Below are 19,693 nucleotides of genomic sequence, written 5' to 3'. Positions count from 1 at the left end.
TTGTCTATATCATTTAGTTGTCTTGCACCTGTGTCCTAATTGGATGTTTGGGATGTGCACACCATTTTTGTATTTTTATATATGCGGCTGAAACAGGAAGCCTAGTGCATCCCAAATTTTTCAACATGAACATTATAGTCATTATGGCCTATGGCCTTTAGAAAAATGTTTTTTGAGGCGGTGGGGTAGTACACAATAGGCCCCTGTGGTGCGGCCTAAGCTTTTGTTCTTAATGGCATTTTTTTCCCCTTACATTACTTTTACTTTTATACTTTAAGTAGTTTTTTAAACCAGTACTTTTACACTTTTACTTGAGTAAAAAGCTTGAGTTGATACTTGAACTTCTACAAAAGTCTTTTTAAACCCTAGTATCTATACTTCTACTTGAGTAATGAATGCCAGTACTTTTGACACCACTGCTGGTAAGACTGTAACAGAGAACATTGAGAAATGTGTCTTTCTCTTGAACACTCACACACACTCTCTTTCTCTTTCTCTCTCACACACACGCACACACAGCCAAAATAAAAAGATGCCAAAGGTGCTTGCAGAGGCATGTGAAAACGAGCATCATTTGCACAAAGTGCAATCATGCAATTTGCAAGAGACACTCAGTTGTGATCTGTGACGTGCAACAAACACTAATTACAGTTAGTATTTAAATATGCAGATAATATGTATATATAGTTAGGATGATATTTAAAACACTTACTTATTTTTTTTTTTCTATTCTCCATTAACTGTTTTATAATGATTATACTTTTTCTGTTATTTTAGTTTTTTGTTCATAATTGATGTTGCCTTTTGAATACAAAAAACTGATTTAATTAAAATGTTTAATGTAAAAGGTTTGTAATTTAATAGTGATAATAGTGATAATAGTGAAGTGACATTCAGCCAAGTATGGTGACCCACACTGTAAAAAATGATTTTAAAGGTAAAGAACTGTGAAAATGCTACAGTACAAACCTGTTTACTGGTTAACGGTAATTTCCTGTAAACTTTACAGGGAAAAACCATAAACTTACGTTCCCAGAATTATCTGCGTTGCATTTCAAATTTTGTTTGAATTTGATGTTTTTTCTTTGAAATAACTATGTTTCTTCTTAATTTTTTTCTCATCTGTTATGTTTATTAGGTTTGTATGTTACATAAAATGTTGTTAAATTAATGTTTATTGCATATTTCAGTTTAATGAGTCTCACCATGATGGTGTTTAGTGCTTGTGTGAATGACACCGTGCACCTTCTATGTATCTTATAATTTAAAAGCTGCTTGTGATGGGCTTTGTTTCACCACATGACTTTCTCATCACCAACTGCTTTTGGTGGTTACCAGTGTAATACAAAGGTATAAAACAGACTTCAGAACTTTAATAAGTTTGTAAATATAAAGTAAAGCCGTTAAGCCTACAACAGCGTAACTATATTTTTTACGGTATAAAACCGTTAAACCAATAAACGGTTTTACCGTATTTTTTACGGTATAATTCTGGCAACCACAGCTGCCGGTTTTTTACTGTATATTTTACGGAATATTTTTAACAGTGCATACTCAGAATTTGTGCTCTGCATTTAACCCATCCGAAATGCACACACACAGAACAGTGAACACACACACACACACACTGTGAGCACACACCCGGAGCAGTGGGCAGCCATTTATGCTGCGGCGCCCAGGGAGCAGTTGGGGGTTCGATGCCTTGCTCAAGGGCACCTAAGTCGTGGTATTGAAGGTGGAGAGAGAACTGTACATGCACTCCCCCCACCCACAATTCCGTCCGTCCCGAGACTAGAACCCGCAACCCTTCGATTGGGAGTCCAACCCTCTAACCATTAGGCCACTACTTTTTTTTTATGATGAATGAATTGCATTTTTATTCAATTTAAACCAACCAACCAAACAAAAAAAAAATAACAAAAGTAGTCTTTGAGAATCACAAAATATATATTCAAATCAACAACCTAAAAAAAGGAGAAATTATGTGCAAAAACAACTAGGGAATTCACAAGCCTTTCTATAGAGAGCTGTACATCAATCTAGTGGTTAAATATGGTATTGCATGAAATTATTGCTCACTACTCCCACCAGGTGGCACCAATCTGACTTAAAAAAAGGGATTTTAAAAGCCTGGTCTCTATTTTAACCTGCAATACAGCATTAATAATAATAATTAAATGAAATGAAAATTATATGTAAATAAATATATTTTTTAATTATTTTCAATGGGGAAAAATAGATCATACTTATTGCATAAATATTAATTATTACCATAAAATTTTCTCAAAATTCAATATTCAAGGAAAAATATTACATAAATATATATTACATTGACAGGACAAAGGTCTTGAGTGTGACTCCTAAATGAAAAACCCCAGAGGGTTGAGGTAGTTTGTTTTGTTGCTCCAAATTTTATAGTTAATTGGTTCTGTTTTTTGGAATGAATCTGTGTTAATGAATGAATCAGTTAGCCAGATGATTTAATGACTTGCTTATTAAACCAACACTGTTCAGTTTTTCAACCTTAAAATAATATATCTAAAAATATTTAATGGTAGAATAACTTTTAAATAGGCAAATTCTAATGCCGTTGCTACTGTACCTGAGCAGCCTTCTACCGGCTACAAGCACACTATGTAATTTTCTTGTTCGGGTCGATAGACACAGCCCCGCCAATTTCCTTGCCAGTGGAATTGTGTGACCAGCTTTACTTGTAGCCTGAATGGAGTTAGCCAACAGCTAACTATAAGCCAAAACATAATCTAATATGCAAATTTCAAAACCAACGCCATGGCAGAGCCAGCAAAGAAACAAAGACGGTTTTGCCAGATGAAGCTAAATAGTTAATAGTTTTTGGACAATGGCTGTTTTGACACCCAAGATCCACTAATTCCCCAGTCTATTTCACATCCGAGCGGTTATTTAAATATAGAGGCTATGTTACTTTACAGCCTTATAAACATATGACAATGTCCAATGTATAGGATATTATAGACATTATGGTTACATGACAGGTTCCGTTAGCTTAGTCAACAAATTCACATGTATTGCACTGCCCTACGGGGAAGCTTATATAGCAATTATGACACTGGTAAGAGACAATTGTGCATATGAACCTTACGGGGGAACAGTGAGCAATTGTTGCATAGTGTTGCTGTAACACAGTCACCTTCAACTTTAATTTTGTAACCTACAGAAAAGTCACTGAAAAATCATTGTTACTAATGCACAGACAACAGACACAGTTTTTTTTTTTTTTTTTTTGAACATGCTAACACAGACAATCGAAATGACACACTGAGAAATCTCAAGGCTGATGGAAAATTACAGTATATTAGCACTCTTGTAATGCTTAGGGTTTGTGTGCCCCGGCACAGGATTGTTTCTGATAACATTTGTCTGTGCATTACTGAGAGGTCTGAAAGCAAATGCACATAGTTTAGAACTACAGTTGGTGGATTTGCGTGGTCTGCTCCATTTCTAGACCCAGAAACACATGCAGGCACATTACTGCAGGACAGAGCTGAAGACAAATACACAGTATTACTCATAGGATGAAAACACTTTTGATTGGCTAATTTTCTGCCAAAAGGCTGCTCCTCGACTCCTTTATGATATTTACAAATGTTTTTTTTTTTTTTTTTTTTTTTTTTTAGGATGCTTATTTCAGTCCCAAATACAGGTGAGTCTCAATAAATTGGAAGGTCATGGAAAATGTAATTTATTTCAGTAATTAATCTCAAATTGTGAAACTTGTGTAAGTTAAATGCACACAGACTAAAGTAGTATACGAATTTGGTTATTTTAATTATGATTTTAGCTTACATTTAGCAAAAACCCATCATCTCAACAAATTAGAATACTTCATAAGACCCATAAAAATAAAAAATACAAATAGGAAATTGTTGGCCTTCTGGAAAGTATGTTAATTTACTGTACATGTACTCAATACTTGTTAGGGGCTCCTTTTCCTTTAATTACTGCCTCAATTCAGCGTGGGATGGAGGTGATCAGTTTGTGGCACTGCTGAGGTGGTATGGAAGCCCGGTTTCTTTGACCATGGGCTTCAGCTCATCTGCAATTTTTTGGTCTCTTGTTTCTTATTTTCCTCTTTAAAATACACCAAAGATTTTCTGTGGGGTTTAGGTCTGGTGAGTTTGCTGGCCAGTCAAGCACACCATCACCATGGTCATTTAACCAGGTTTTGGTGCTTTTGGCAGTGAGGGCAGGTGCCAAATCCTGCTGGAAAAAGAAATCAGCATCTTCAAAAGGCTGCTCAGCAGAAGGAAGCATGAAGTGCTCCAAAATCTCTTGGTAAATGGGTGCAGTGACTTTTGCACTCCAAATTGTCATAAACTATGGAAACTTAACACTGGACTTCAAGCAACTTGGGCTATGAGCTCCTCCCTTCCTCCAGACTCTTGGACCTTGGTTTCCAAATGAAATGCAAAACTTGCTCTCATCTGAAAAGAGAACTTTGGACCACTGGGCAACAGTCCAGTTCTTATTCTCCTTAGACCAGGTAAGATACCTCTGACGTTGTCTGTGGTTCAGCAAATTCCTTGACATGTCTGTGTTCGGTGGTTCTTGATTCCTTGACCCCAGCCTCAGTCAATTCCTTTGTGAAGTTCACTCAAATTCTTGGATCAATTTTGCATGACAATCCTCATATGACTGTGGTTCTCTTGGTTGGATGTGCATCTTTTTCTTCCATACCTTTCCCTTCCACTCAACTTTCTGTTAACATGCTTGGATACAGCACTCTGTGAATGGCCAGCTTTGTTTGCAATGAATGTTTGTGGCTTACCCTCCTTGTGAAGGGTGTCAATGCTTGTCTTCTGGACAACTGTCAGATCAGCAGTCTTCCCCATGATTGTGTAGCCTAGTGAACCAGACTGAGAGACCATTTTGAAGGTGTTTTGAGTTGATTAGCTGATTGGCATGTCACCATATTGTAATTTGTTGAGATGAATTGAGTGAATTGACGGGATTTTGTTAAATGTGTGGACAAAACATCACAATTAAAAAAACCAAAGACTTAAACTACTTCAGTCTGTGTGCACTGAATTTATTTAATACATGAGTTTCACAATTTGAGTCGCATTACTGAAATAAATTAACTTTTCCACAACATTCAAATTTATTGAGATGCACCTGTAGTAGCAATATTTTATGTATGGTATTATATCTATTTTAAATTGTTTATCTGTTTTAAGTTGATCATTTTAAACTGATTTTATTTAAGCTGTAACGTTACAATAAATATCATGAATTTTGGGGCTGAAATATCCCTTTAAGTAGTTTGTATTTCCATATCAGATCTTGGAGCCTCGCTTTCAGTCAGAGACCTTGGCCATGCTGCTCAACATCCCTCCACAGAAAACCCTCCTCAGACGCCACCTCGCCACTAACTTTAACTCACTGGTTGGGCCTCAGGCCCAGCAGGAGAAACAGGAGTTTAACAATGCCAATGGGCATGCACCCCTTACCACCACTGCCAAAGTCAGGGTATGACAAAATACAAAATAATCTATTTTATGCTACACATAAATTCCAAGTCTCATTTCTGTATTGTTAATAATTTCTCTGTTTTAGCCAAAGAAGCTTGGTTTCACTCATTTCCGACAACTAAGAAAGCTCAGAGTGGAAGAATCAGCAGATTATATCTGCCCTATGGACACAGGGACCCCACCAGCTCTGTGTGGGACACCACAGCAGTCTTATGGAAGCTTCAGGGGCATCACCCCCAACCTGGCCAGAGACTCAGACAGACTGGAGAAGGTTGGGTCTAAAAACTGATTAATTGCTTCTTCAATTTAACCATTCTTAGCAAAACAAAGCAGTGCTTATTGCCAGTAACACCATAAACTGCCAGCACTGCAGCATTAACCACATCAGTCAGGAGAAGCCCCAAACATATTATTCAGGGCATCATCTGGAAATGCTGGAAATGACTGACCATGGGCTTTTAACATTGGAAATTATTATTATTATTATTATTATTATTATTATTATTATTATTATTATTATTATCATTATTGTAGTTGTTGTTGTTTGTCTGTCTTTAGGTAATTCCAATGCTGAAATTTCAAATTGATGAGTTGATTTGAGTTTCCTGATGTTACTTTTACTTTTAATGAATAATATATATATATATATATATATATATATATATATATATATATATATATATACAGTACAGACACACCTTCTCATTCAAAGAGTTTTCTTTATTTTCATGACTATGAAAATTGTAGAGTCACACTCAAGGGGCTATTTGACCAAGAAGGAGAGTGATGGGGTGCTGCGCCAGATGACCTGGCCTCCAAAGTCACCGGACCTGAACCAAATCGAGATGGTTTAGGGGTGAGCTGGACCGCAGACAGAAGGCAAAAGGGCCAACAAGTGCTAAGCATCTCTCGGGGAACTCCTTTCCCTGGGCGCCGCAGCATAAATGGCTGCCCACTGCTCCGGGTGTGTGCTCACAGTGTGTGTGTGTTCACTGCTCTGTGTGTGTGCATTTCGGATGGGTTAAATGCAGAGCACAAATTCTGAGTATGGGTCACCATACTTGGCTGAATGTCACTTCACTTCACTTCACTTAAAGACTGTTGGAAGACCATTTCAGGTGACTACCTCTTGGAGCTCATCAAGAGTGTGCAAAGCAGTAATCAAAGCAAAAGGTGGCTACTTTGAAGAACCTAGAATATGACATATTTTCAGTTGTTTCACACTTTTTTGTTATGCATATACAGTAATTCCATATTATTCTACATGTGCTAATTCATAGTTTTGATGCCTTCATTGTGAATCTATAATTTTCATAGTCATGAAAATATAGAAAACTCTTTGAATGAGAAGGGGTGTCCAAATTTTGGTCTGTACTAATATATATATATATATGGCAGGGAAAATGGGTTTTGAAATGACCAATAAACTCTTTCATGATATGAACAGGCCCTTTGAAAAACACTGTAGTAAAACATGTTTGCTATATTTAAATCATGCATTATAAGATAAACCAGTAACACTAATTCCTGTTCCATCCTGAATACACAGGAACAAATGAATGATGCAATATTAAAATGACTTAAATTAACAATAAATGTGTCTGTTGCTTATATAACCTTGGCTCTCTGAAAAGGGAACAAGATATGTCACTGGGTGATACTATAGGAACACCCGCAAATGTGGAGTTTCTCTAAACACTGTATAGAAACTAGTAATGACTTATACATATTTTTGTTTGATACAACGTTTAGTATCTGCTGATACCAGTAATTGATTGATTGATTGATTGATCAGTTTACAATATCTACACACTACTTCATTGTAAATGAGGACAAATAGACGCATGCCTACATATGAACTCGGAAGACTTAGCATACAATTATTTCTTTCTTTCTTTCTTTCTTTATATAGCACTGTACAAATATAATTAAGTTGCCTAAAGTGCTTTACAATGTAAACATAGGAAAAAGCACATCAGCATAATAGTAAATAGCTTTAACAACTATTTTAAAATTAAAGTAAATTAGTTTTTAAATTGGATCAGTGCTGTTGTAATAACTATCCAAATATAATTCCTCCATCAGCAGCTTACAAACTTCAATAAAATGTCAATGAAATCAAATCAAAATTGTATTCTAAAAAAAAAAAAAATATATATATATATATATATATATATATATATATATATATATATATATATATATATATATATATATATATACACATCCATGGCAGAGTCGAGGAGAAGAGGAGTCAAGATGATGCAGTGATGACTGACAGCAACTGGGGAGAAGGAGCAGATGGAAACCCTTGTGGAGATTAAAAGCTGTTGAATTCTGGCAATGGAGACCTAGGTAATGATGTGGTGACAAGCATCAGAGGTGGAGCTAGAGTGAGTACAGAGGTGATGCAAAAGGAAAGGATGAATCTACTGCAGCCATAGGGGTGGAGGGGCAGAGAGCAGTGCATTTCAGACAGTTTTTCTCCAATGTGGTTATGTTGTGGGGTGTTTGGGGGGCGAAGAAGGTGAGATGGTCCATGTTTCAGGAGGTAGGGGGTTTGTGTGGGTTTTCAAAGGAGGGCTGGGTGATTTTAGTTCAGGGCTCTCACAGCCTGGGGGAAAAGCTTTTGAGGAGCCTGGTGGACTGAACTCTGATGCTCCAGTACTGTCTTCCTGGTGGTAGGAGCAAGAAGAGACTGTGGGAGGGATGGGTGGGGTCTTTCATGATGCTGTTGGCTTTGATGGGGCACTGATGATCTTTGCAGCTGTGTTTACTGTCTGCTGGAGAGTCTTGTGCTCTCCTGCACTACAGTTACTGTACCAGACATTGATGCATCTGATCAGCATGCTCTCAATGGTTCCCCTGTAGAATGTGGTGAGGATGGGTGGAGGGAGACTTGCTCTTTTCAGCCGTCGGAAAAAGTGTAGGCGCTGTTGTGCCCTCTTGGAGAGTGACATGGTATTGAGGATCCAGATGAGATCCTGTGTTGTGCACCCCCAGGAATTTAGTGCTGCTCACTCTCTCAATTGAGCTGTCGATGGTCAGTGGGGGGTGGTCAACTGAGTTTCTCCTTAAGTTGAAACATGAATCAATGATATACAGTATGTCTCCGATAGCTGTTTTTCGTGAAGCCACTACAGACCAAGGCCCGGTTCCCCAAAACGTTCTTATCGCTAAGTAGTTCTTAACCTATTCCTTAACCTCTCTCTTAACCTTATGGCATGATTCCGGACAGGTTCGTACGCTAAGTATTTCTTCTGTAAGTCATACTTTCGTAAGGTTGGTCTGGAACATTCGTAAGCTCTCTCTTAGCATTGTTTGAGCTCAAGACGCTGCTGTAAAGCAGTCTTTAGAAATCAGCGCAGCGAAGTACAAGTCCAACTATGGTATGTTGACAATGTTTTGGCTCAACAATGATTTTATGTTATTTTTAAGACTCATAATAAATTATGTTCGCAATGGATACAGGCCTATTTATGAAGTTGACTTTATGTGGTGGTAATTAGCCTAGGCTTTTTCGTAATATAATTAAAGTGAATTGATAATACATTATTTGATAATTAAAATCTGGCAAACAATTTAGCTCTAAATGGCTAAGATCTATAAATGGGTAAGCATGGGGGTGTCCAGTAAGAGACCAACTATAGCAGCGATCTAACGTGTCCTTGTATTGAATCAAAGACCGAGCCGGACACGGAGCCGTTTATCCCATGTCAATTTTTTTATTCAGCAAAACTTAAGCCCTTTTGACATTTTGCCTGACGTGGCTATATAAAAAAATAATCGCCTCCCAAGACAGCTGGATCATTATGGAGCTGCTGGACCTTCTCAGACCTGCGCTTGCCAGGCTAACGCGGCTGAATTTTGCTTAAAGCCCTGAAGCCCAGCGCTACTTTTATTTTTCTGTCTTTCTTTTTTTTTCTTTTTCTTTTTTTTTTTTTTTGCTACAGAGAGATTCATCGAGGTCGTGGGAGAGGGATACGGCCTAATCAAGACCTCTGTGTGGAGGTGCGTCCACACTGTCACCAACGCCCTTCTGCGCCATGCCGGGGATTACATCCTGGTGGATGGCACTCATCCCTATCGCCAATTCATCAGTGATTGATCAGGTGTAGGCTACTTATCGCGAAAGGGAGACGCGGCCATAAACGTGCAGTTTATTAAGTGGACCATAGGGGAGTGATATCTGACCTGGTGGCAAGGTCCAGCAAATCTTCAAGTTCCTCTGATGAGAGGCTTGGTGCACTTTTTTACATTGCTTCCCCAGCATATTTTGTATCTAACTCTCTCTCTCTCTCTCTGTTCATTGTAGATAGGTTGCTTTTTATTAAAAACATAAACCAATTGCAATCAATACCGCATTAAACAGAAGTAACTGCAGCTGCTTTCCAATCAATTCTGATTGTAAAGTACCTTACCATTAATATAAAAGTGTATTATATAATTTACATTAATAAAGCACCTAACCCTGATTGTAAGCCTAAAACAGATATTTTCTTAAAAGTTACATCTCAATTCTGATTGGTTGATTGGACTATTGTTGCAGGATCATCAAGGATGTTGATCCAGGAACATGTTGTACTTGTTGAAATCACGCTCGGCCTTGCGTATATATGACAAAAGAAGCCTCAGTTTTTGTCCAATCTTGTGTGCAATTCACTTGTGTATGCACAAATACCTAGATCTTACTTTACAAGTAAGTTTTCAATCAGACTTATTCAGTTAAATTTGTTAATAACCAGTGATACAAGTAAAAAGAAGAATATAAATTATTCCTGAGAATAAAATATTTGCCTTATGCCATTCATATATGTACATTATGTGTAGACTGTTTCATATTTTATTTGTGCATGTAACATGAAACTATCTATGGGGTGGGTGCTTTGACTGACGGAGCTTCTTTCACTGACTTTTGGCTGCTTTTTCTTTCTTTTCTTTTTTTGTCTTTTTTTTTTTCTTTTACTAATATCAACAGATGTTTTTCGACACTCTCAAATCTTTCCCTGGGACAAACAGGGAAAGCCTCAGTGCTTAATGAGGCTTTATTTGCTCATTCATAATGAAATGCTTTGCTTTGTTTCCATCAATTTGTTTTCAGTTTGCATTTCTTGTATACTACATTTGACTAGTTTGGGTGTACACTTAGTGGAATATTCTTCACTGTTAACATTTTTTTTTTTTTAGTTATTTTAAGTTACCTGTTGGAGGAGAATGGAGTTTGGGCACTGTTTGGGATTAATGTTCTGTGTCTCAGTGGGGGTCAGTTACTATAAACAGTGTTGCCAGATTGGGCGGGTTCCCAGTAATCACAACATTATAAACACAGGCACACTGCAGTGTAGAGATGCTGATGCTGATGTGGACGTTGTTGTTGTACTTTTAGCCAATCACTAGGGATCTGCAGACAGACCTTGTGATTCATGAGTGACAGGATTTTAGTGCAATATCAGATCTAATTTAAATGTATGAACTCTTTGAGTGATTATAATGCCTAAATATGTGTTTTAACTCTCAAAACTTGAATTACACATGTGACACAAGGCTCTAATATCACAGCAACTCTGAAATTAGAACACGAAGGGATTATTTAATCAACATATTTAATCTTTATATAGCTATAAACAGACCAGATTGGTATATTCTTGAAAGCAACTGGACGTTAGTTTTGACTGCAAATATAATGTTCTACAATATGAACTTCAGGAAAGTCTTAAGCCCGATTCATACTGTAATTGTTTCTCAAGGTGTCAGGGACCGGGCAGACCTGGTCCAAGCCAATCATTAACACTCACACTCCCCTGAGTACTAATCACCAGCACCTGATCTCCATTACCCTGACACTACATAACACTTTCCCATGCACCAGTTCACTGTCAAGCCTCCAACAGGAATTGACCTCACAATCTTGTCTCCAACTTACATTGTCTTCACGGCAACACCAGCAGTAACGTATACTTACATTTGTGAAGCTAACGTGTGTGTCTTTGTTCTCCTGTCTCCAGAATGCTCATGGCGCTATCCGTGATCTGAATTATCCTACATACCTTGATATCTCCTGAGTGCCCATGTGATTCTTTGATCATTGTTCTCCCACTGCAAAGAGAAGAGAAAAGTATTGATATTCACATATTGTGTGGCTTTGACATCTCAACACGTAACGAACTCACCTGGCTTCCCCAGAAATTAAATCACCTGGCTTCCACGGACACGAACTCCACAGAACCCGCACCAAAGATTACACTTACTTACCTCTCACGAACCCTTGTCTAAATAAAGACTTTGTGTTGAATTCAGTTACCTCTGTCTCCCGAGTACTATCCTTACAGAAGGCTTGACCAACACCGATTAATTCGACACAACCTGAGGACAGCACTTCCGCAAACCCCGCTCCCACACTGGTTTACATTGCTCCCACAATCACTCAACCAGCGCCCTTCTCCGGCCAGGAGGAGGACTGGAATGTATTTCTGGTACAATGCTCTCTCGCACTGGAATAACATGCACACCAGTACCCCATGGATTGGTCCAAGATATCATTCATTATTCAGCAGTAATCCAGGGCTGCGCTGAGATGGGCAGAAGCACTATGGTTCCAGGAAACAGCGGTCACTTCATCGTTTCAGAATTTAATTAACCATTTCAAAGAAATGTCAGTGAACAATTATTGCATTTACCTCAAGGAAAGAAATCAGTGTCTGAGTATTCTCTTAAATTTCGAACCCTGGCCGCAGACAGCGGATGGAACAAGAAAGCCTTACTGACGGTGTTCCAGCAAGAGCTGAATCCCGCACCACGGCTACAGCTTGCCACCCACAATGACAATATGGGGTTAGAAAAATTAATGCAGCAAGCCCAGCGAGTTCACTCAAGATCCAAATCATGTTATCAAGACACACATGCCCCAGCTTCTGTTAACCATCAGCCTGCTTCTGAGAAAATTTCTGAATCACAGCCAGAATGGATGCAGGTGGATACCAAGAGACTGACTCCTGCTGAACTAAATCACAGAAGAGAAAATAGATTATGCCTTTACTGTGGGAATGAAAATCACTTCATACACATTTGCCCATCTCGTCCCCCACGTCTAATGCTGAGATCAGTCTTTCCTAAACCCTCTGTGTCCTCCCCATTAACTATCTGTGTGACTCTGAGAATTAGAGATACCGTCATTTCAGCCACGACCATCGTGGACTCCGGATCGGCTGGCAACTCTCAGGAAAACTCCCCAAAACCCACGATCTCCGAACGATCAGAACCCAGAAACAATACTCCATCTATGCAGTGACATGCGATATGATCCATCAAGGGTATATGACCTCACAAATTGCACCCATCACTCTCAGTGTACAAAATACCCATCACGAGTCTTTCACCCCATTTGTTCTTGAAAAAAGTCAGACTGATATTATCTTAGGACGTCCATGGCTGATCCATGTAAATCATGTACATTCTCCTTGTGACAAACCTGATTCCATGGTTATTAACTCTACATCTATTGAAAATCCATTGGAAAATGTATCCACCAGTGTCCCTTCATGCTATGCCTCCTTTTCAGATGTTTTTAATCCGACCACAGCAGCCAAGCTACCCCCGCATTGACCTTGGGACTGTGCTATAGACCTCATACCTGGAGAGCCCATTCCTAAGGGTAGAATATACTCCCTGTCCATTCCAGAACAGACAGCGATGCATGAGTATGTTGAAGAGACCTTGATACAGGGATACATTAGACCATCTACCTCACCAGCTACAGCGAGCTTCTTCTTTGTCCCCAAGAAAGATGTTGGGTTATGACCTTGCATTGATTACAGGGCCTTAAATAAAATCACTGTGAAATTTAGCTACCCACTTCCCTTGATTCCATCCTCCCTGGAACAACTCCGTGAAGCTCGCATCTTCACCAAGTTAGATCTCAGGAGCACGTACAATCTGATCAGAATATGAGAGGGAGACGAATGGAAAAGGGCTTTCATCACTCCAGCTGAACACTGCGAATACCTGGTGATGCCATATGGTCTTGTTAACGCCCCCTTCTGTTTTTCAGAGCTTCATGGATGAGGTCCTTTGAGAGTTCTTGAAACCAGTTCACCTTTGTTTACATCGACGACATACTCATCTACTCTCACAATGAAAGGGAACATCAACAGCACATTACCCAGGTACTCCAGCAACTCTGAGAATTATCCTTGTTTGTGAAGGCAGAGAAATGTATCTTTCACCAGACTTCCATGGAATTCCTAGGATATCAGATCAGTGCCAGAGGGGTAAAGATGGATATCACTATCACTTCCTGGCCTACACCCAAGTCAGTAAAGGAACTCCAGAGGTTCTTGGGCTTCTCAAACTTCTATCTTCGGTTCATTGATCAGTACAGTATAATCACCACCCCATTAACATCATTATTAAAAGGTAAGCCCAAGACTCCAGTGGACTTAGAAAGCAGAACAAGCCTTCCAGGCACTAAAGACCACCTTCACAAGAGTCCCTTTACTACAGCACCCAGACCCGGAGAAGAAGTTCATTGTGGAAGTGGACGCCTCCACTACAGGGGTGGGAGCCATCCTATCTCAATATTCTGAGCAAGCTGAATGACCAATGCCCTGTGCTTTCTTTTCTAAGAAACTATTCTCTGCCGAAAGAAACTATGACATTGGCAATCTAGAGTTACTGGCAGTGAAGCTGACCCTAAAGGAATGGAGGCACTGGTTAGACGGAGCCCGGCAGCCTTTCCTTGTACGACGGAGCCCGGCAGCCTTTCCTTGTACTCATGGATCACAAGAACCTCCAGTACCTACACAAAGCAAAAAGACTCAACCCTCGCCAAGCTAGGTGGGCGCTATTCTTTATCCGGTTCCATTTCCTAATATCCTAATGTCCTGGTTCCAAGAACACAAGAGCCAACAACTTATCTCGCCTACACACTTTAGAGGAAATCCCAGAAGTAGCAGAAACCATCTTGCCCACCAAACTATTTGTTAACTCAATTCAGTGGGACCTTGATGAACTACTCCATGAACAAGCCCAAAAAACCATTCAGCCAATGTGTCCTGTGGTAAAGATCTACTTATCGGAGGATTACCGTGTGCCCCTCATCTCTGATGCTCATTCCTCTGTGGGAACCGGTCATCCAGGAGTAAATAAAAGACTGTCAACTCTTCAAAGAAAGTACTGGTGGCCAAGGATGTGGGAGGATGTCACGGAGTTCATTCAAGGATGTGCACTCTACCTACCGGAAAGCTACCTACCGCAAAGCTCCTTCCCTTACCGATTCCTCAGCGCCCCTGGTCCCACTTTGGGGTTTACTTTGTCACCGATCTCTCAGCGTCTGATGGTAATACCTGTGTCCTTGTGGCCGTAGATAGATTATCCAAGGCATATAAACTTATTCCACTGAAAGGCCTACCCACAGCCTTTGAGACTGCAGAACTTCTGTTCAATCATGTATTTCTTAATTTTGGCATTCCTGAAGACATTGTTTCCGACAGGGGACCTCAATTCATTTCAAGGGTCTGGAAGTCCTTCCTTGCACTGCGCAACGTAACAGTCAGTCTTGCTTCTGGTTACCATCCTCAGGCAAACGAGGCAAACAGAACGCAAGATCCAGGACATCAGACGCTTCTTCAGGACCTTCTTCCACCGAAACCAGAACCTATGGAACAGGTACCAAGTCTGTGCTGAATATGCTCAAAATTTCCTCCGACAAACATAAACTAATTTAACTCTGTTTCAATGCATTCTTGGTTACCAACCTCCTCTGTTTCCATGGTCTGGAAAGCCCCCTAACGTTCTGGCTGTAAACGACTAGTTCCGTGAGAGTGAACGGGTCTGGAACCAAGCACACTGCCAACTTCAACAAGCGGTCAATCACTATCAACACTTTGCAGATTTCCACCTTAAAGAAACCCCTCTCTACCAGCCTGGCCAACTGGTATGGTTGTCCACCTGGGACATCAGGTTATGGGAACCAAGTAAGAAATTAAGCCTGAAGTACATTGGACCAATCCCAATTGAACGACAAATTAACCCTGTCACCTACTGACTCCAACTTCCAGCTCAGTACCGGATCCATCCTACCTTTTACGTCTCCCTGTTGAAACCCCATCACTTACCTGTTTCTGTTCCCTCTTTAGACCCGGTCCCTGACGACAAACCCCCATTGTCGCCCATCAACACGGAACCCATTAACACAGTTAAGGAGATCATGTAATCCCGGCATTGTGGAGGGCGGTTGGAGTACTTAATAGACTGGGAAAATTACGGACCAGAAGCGACGGGTGCCTTGGGTGCCTCGCCAAGACATTCTTGACTCAAGTCTGCTCACAGAATTTCATGCCCAGCATCCAGAGAAACCCGCTCCACGACCTCGAGGCAGACCCCCACAACGCCGGAGAGTAAGGCCCGCTGGCGTAGACCCTGGAGGGGGGGGGGGTGTTGGTAGGGTCAGGGACCAGGCAGACCCAATCCCAGCCAATCATCAACGCTCACACTCCCCTGAGTACTAATCACCAGCACCATCTTGGAAAATGCTAACTTTAGCCTGATAGCACTGAAAGCATACATCCCACTCACCCTGCAATTTGCCGTCCAACGCATGAATGTGCACAGATCAAAAGACCACAGACAACATTACTATAGTACATCATACGCCATTCCTCAGTGAGAAAACCTTATAGTACAGTTAGTAACAGTATTATGATGCCAGGAAAGGAAGGCCAGGTTGCTGATGTTTGACTACCATTCTACATGAAGGTTGACGTATCATGTTGTCATAATGTTAGGAGATATGATTTTGATTGAACAAACAATTATTAGTCTTACACCTTCAACAGAATATATAAATACATATAAATACATTTATATCGCTTACCTTAATGATTGCTATTAGAATGTGAAGAGACTTTCAACAAGCATAAAAAATATAAAATAAAATAAAACGTTTCCGAAGGCAATCAACTATTGTATGTCAAAATATTATGTTTTGTGTTACTGCCTGTGTATCTGTAATGGACTAGTCCTTTTTGTAAGTTTTCTTTGTGGCTTATTTGGGGTGTTATGTTTGTTAAGTTATGATTTCCTCATTATTTTTTTGATTTGCTCAGTTTAATCCTTTTTGCGTTGGGCCCAGATTTGGATCTACATTGTGTGTGTGTGTGTGTGTGTGTCCTTTGCCTTTGAAAACCCACATTCTATAATGAAACCTACATTGTGCAGCCTTATGCTGAATTCAGTCAGGCCCTGCCACATGGCTGTGATGAAATGCTGCCTCCATCTGGGCGAAAATGTAATTTTATTAAAAAGAAATGCAGAATAGTGTCAGGCTTTAGGAAATGGGAATTCTGTACTAATCTTACTAAACAAACAAACAAACAAACATAAATAAATAAATAAGTCCGGCTTCATTATTTTGTGATCTGTAGTAAAATTTCTCAGGTTAAATTATAAGCCATGAATCAGGGCCTAAATTCAGCACAAGTCTGCACACAATTATATTATTATTATAATAATAATGCAGGTTTTATTTTATTTTATTTTACTTTATTTAAACAACAAAGGATCAAAATGTATAAAAGAAAAACAAAAGTAAGTAAACTAAAGGACTTAGGAGCTGTGGCTGGCCACCAACTGCTTTGAATACTACAGTTAATCTCATCCTTATGTCTGGGGGATACATGGTTTGTCACTGCAAAGATGATCTTCATGTCTCCCTATAGCACTGTCCTAAGCCCGGCTCACACAGTGCAATTCTGGCCACAGTTTGGTTGACTGTGACACATTTTGAAAATCCTATAAGATTCCTATATTCCTAGGCTAAAATCGGTAGTCTTTGATCGCTGGTTTAACATGTTCACAGACAGCCGATTAAGTGCTGTTGCAATCATATTTTACCTCAAATTCTGGCAGTGACAGAAGATTTGAAGCATAGTCCTGCAATGTGACTTCTCATACAACAAACGCCAAACTGTCTTTGTTTTTCAAGACAAGCAATGATCAGAATTATTGCTAGAGATTTCTGCTAACCGCTTTTACTCCGGTGCTCCCGTCCTCCGCTCACAGAATTTATATGATACTTTGCCTTTAATATGATAAACACCAGTTGCACCACTGTTTTCATGTGGGTGTGTAGAGCTCCTTGCACAATTCTTCTTAAATTTGCTGGTATCGCTACCATTCATATACAGCACTGCATGCAATAGAGCTCGCAGTCACTGAACATGTATGAGTTGATAATGTTGAACATTTTTTGTGCGCACTTTTTTTATGCACTTGACTGTCAGACTGATATAGACTGATATTAATGACAACTGAGATCCCACAGTGTGACATAATCATTATGTCCATACAGTCTGACAAGTACAATCCTAAAGGACATTTTAAAATAGCACATTGTGAGCCCAGCTTTAGGCCTCTTACATTAGAGGCATTGCAGTCTATTGCACTGGCCACATCTGCAGTCCTCCTGCAGCAGGACTATAGAATGTTCAAACAGGTGAGCAGGAATCCGGGCACATTCCAGCATCTGTACACTCTAAAAATTCTGGCTTAAATACAACCCAGCAGTAGGTAAATATAGACAAACCCACACTCACGGACATCCGGGCACTGTACTTGTGGCAACTGGCTGGGCTGCATGTGTGCCTCAATTGTGTACGTTGGTTTCTGTCTTGTTTTAAATCTTTTTTATCGTTCTTAATACATTCTTTTCACTTTCTAAGAAAATTATAAGTCTGTGGAAGTTGGTGCTCCGTAAGGTACTGCTGATCAACTGGGGAAATGCAACCGTCTTGGTGAATGGCGGAGTTTCGGTGGAGAGCGTGCTAGTGTTGACTAGGGAGTTCCTGATGGGTCTGCGTTTTAATGCTGGCTTTGTCGACCCTGCCTGGGAGGTTCCCGAAGAAATTCTCCAGTCTTCTGCAAACACTCAGGAATCGAAAAAAAAATAAAAAAAACTAGGAGGAAACGCGGGAAGCGAGTTGGAGTTCGAAGCAGACTAAAGAGAGCTCAAAGATTCATCCTGTTGCCTGGAATACTCCTAAGCAATGTACGCTCGCTTCACTATAAACTTGATGAACTACAAGCCAATGTGAGTTTTATGCACGAATACAGAAACAGTCACATGATGGTATTCACCGAAACTTGGTTGGATGATTCAGTTGACAATAGTACTTTAAAGATTGAAGGTTTTGGAACACCTATTCGAAAATCTGAAAATCTAGAAAAAAATAGAAAATCTAGTGTAAAACAGCAATGGTGCGTTTTAAAATTTGTAATTCAAATATCGAACTCATTGCAATATCTGTACGTCCTTTTTATCTCCCTCGTGAGTTCCCTCAGCTGTTTTTTATTGTGGTATATACTCACCCACGCACCAACTTTGATGTGGCTTTTAAACAAATAAAAATACCCTAGAGAAACTTGATAATTTATCCCCAGATGCTCCCAAATTTGTTTTAGGGGATCTTAACAATTGTATTACGGACAAACATCTAAAAGGCTATCATCAATATGTTGCCTGCGCTACTCGCAATGATAAAGTCTTGGATAGATGTTACGGTCCCATCCCGGGAGCGTATCGGTCTCTGTCTTTACCTCCTCTTGGTTCAGCTGACCACAATATGATTTTACTGACTTCTGGATACATTCCCATTGTGAAGCAAGAAGTGAAGAAAGAAATACGATATGTGAAAGAATGGACACATGTGGAAAGAATGAAAGAATGGGGTGTTTAGATTGCACCGATTGGAATATGTTTTTGAATACATCTTCTGATTTGAACCATCAGGTGGTTACCATTTTAAATATATCACTTTCTGTGTTGATTCTGTTATACCTACGAAAAAGATCACTCTGTATCCTAATAATAAACCTTGGATCACGAAGGAGTTAAAATGCATATTGAACGAGAAGAAGATAATATTTTTTGGGGGGGACCAATGAGGAGAAAAAACAGATAAATAGGGAAGTAAAAAGAGCAATTAAAATCACAAAAAAATAATTATAAAAATAAGATTGAGGATGTGTTCATGCAAGGAAATCTTAAAGCTGCCTGGAAAGGAATTAAAAGTATGGCTGCAGTGAGTACATTAGTACCAAAGATCCACATTCAAAGTGGAAATATTGACAATGATTTAATTCTATCTAATGACTTCAATGACTTTTTTTTCTCATTTGGATACATCCTC

General features: G+C 39.6%; 1 protein-coding gene across 6 annotated transcripts in view; it reads left to right on the top strand.

Moving 5' to 3' along the window:
• The window catches only part of LOC113118545 (liprin-beta-2), a 37,175-nt gene extending 31,101 nt beyond the window's left edge, over positions 1–6,074 (top strand). For 2 of the 6 annotated variants that reach the window (XM_026287796.1, XM_026287797.1), the window contains 2 exons: positions 5,320–5,508; positions 5,596–6,074. In XM_026287796.1, coding sequence (XP_026143581.1) covers positions 5,320–5,508; positions 5,596–5,799 — 393 coding nt within the window. In that variant the 3' untranslated portion in view covers positions 5,800–6,074. The remainder of the gene's footprint in view (positions 1–5,319; positions 5,509–5,595) is intronic. The other 4 variants (XM_026287798.1, XM_026287799.1, XM_026287801.1 and 1 more) reach the window with 2 other exon arrangements.
• Positions 6,075–19,693: the final 13,619 nt, after the last annotated feature.

The sequence above is a fragment of the Carassius auratus genome, chromosome 18 (genome assembly GCF_003368295.1).
Source record: "Carassius auratus strain Wakin chromosome 18, ASM336829v1, whole genome shotgun sequence".
Taxonomy (NCBI): domain Eukaryota; kingdom Metazoa; phylum Chordata; class Actinopteri; order Cypriniformes; family Cyprinidae; genus Carassius; species Carassius auratus.
This window is presented reverse-complemented; position numbering and strand designations above follow the sequence as displayed.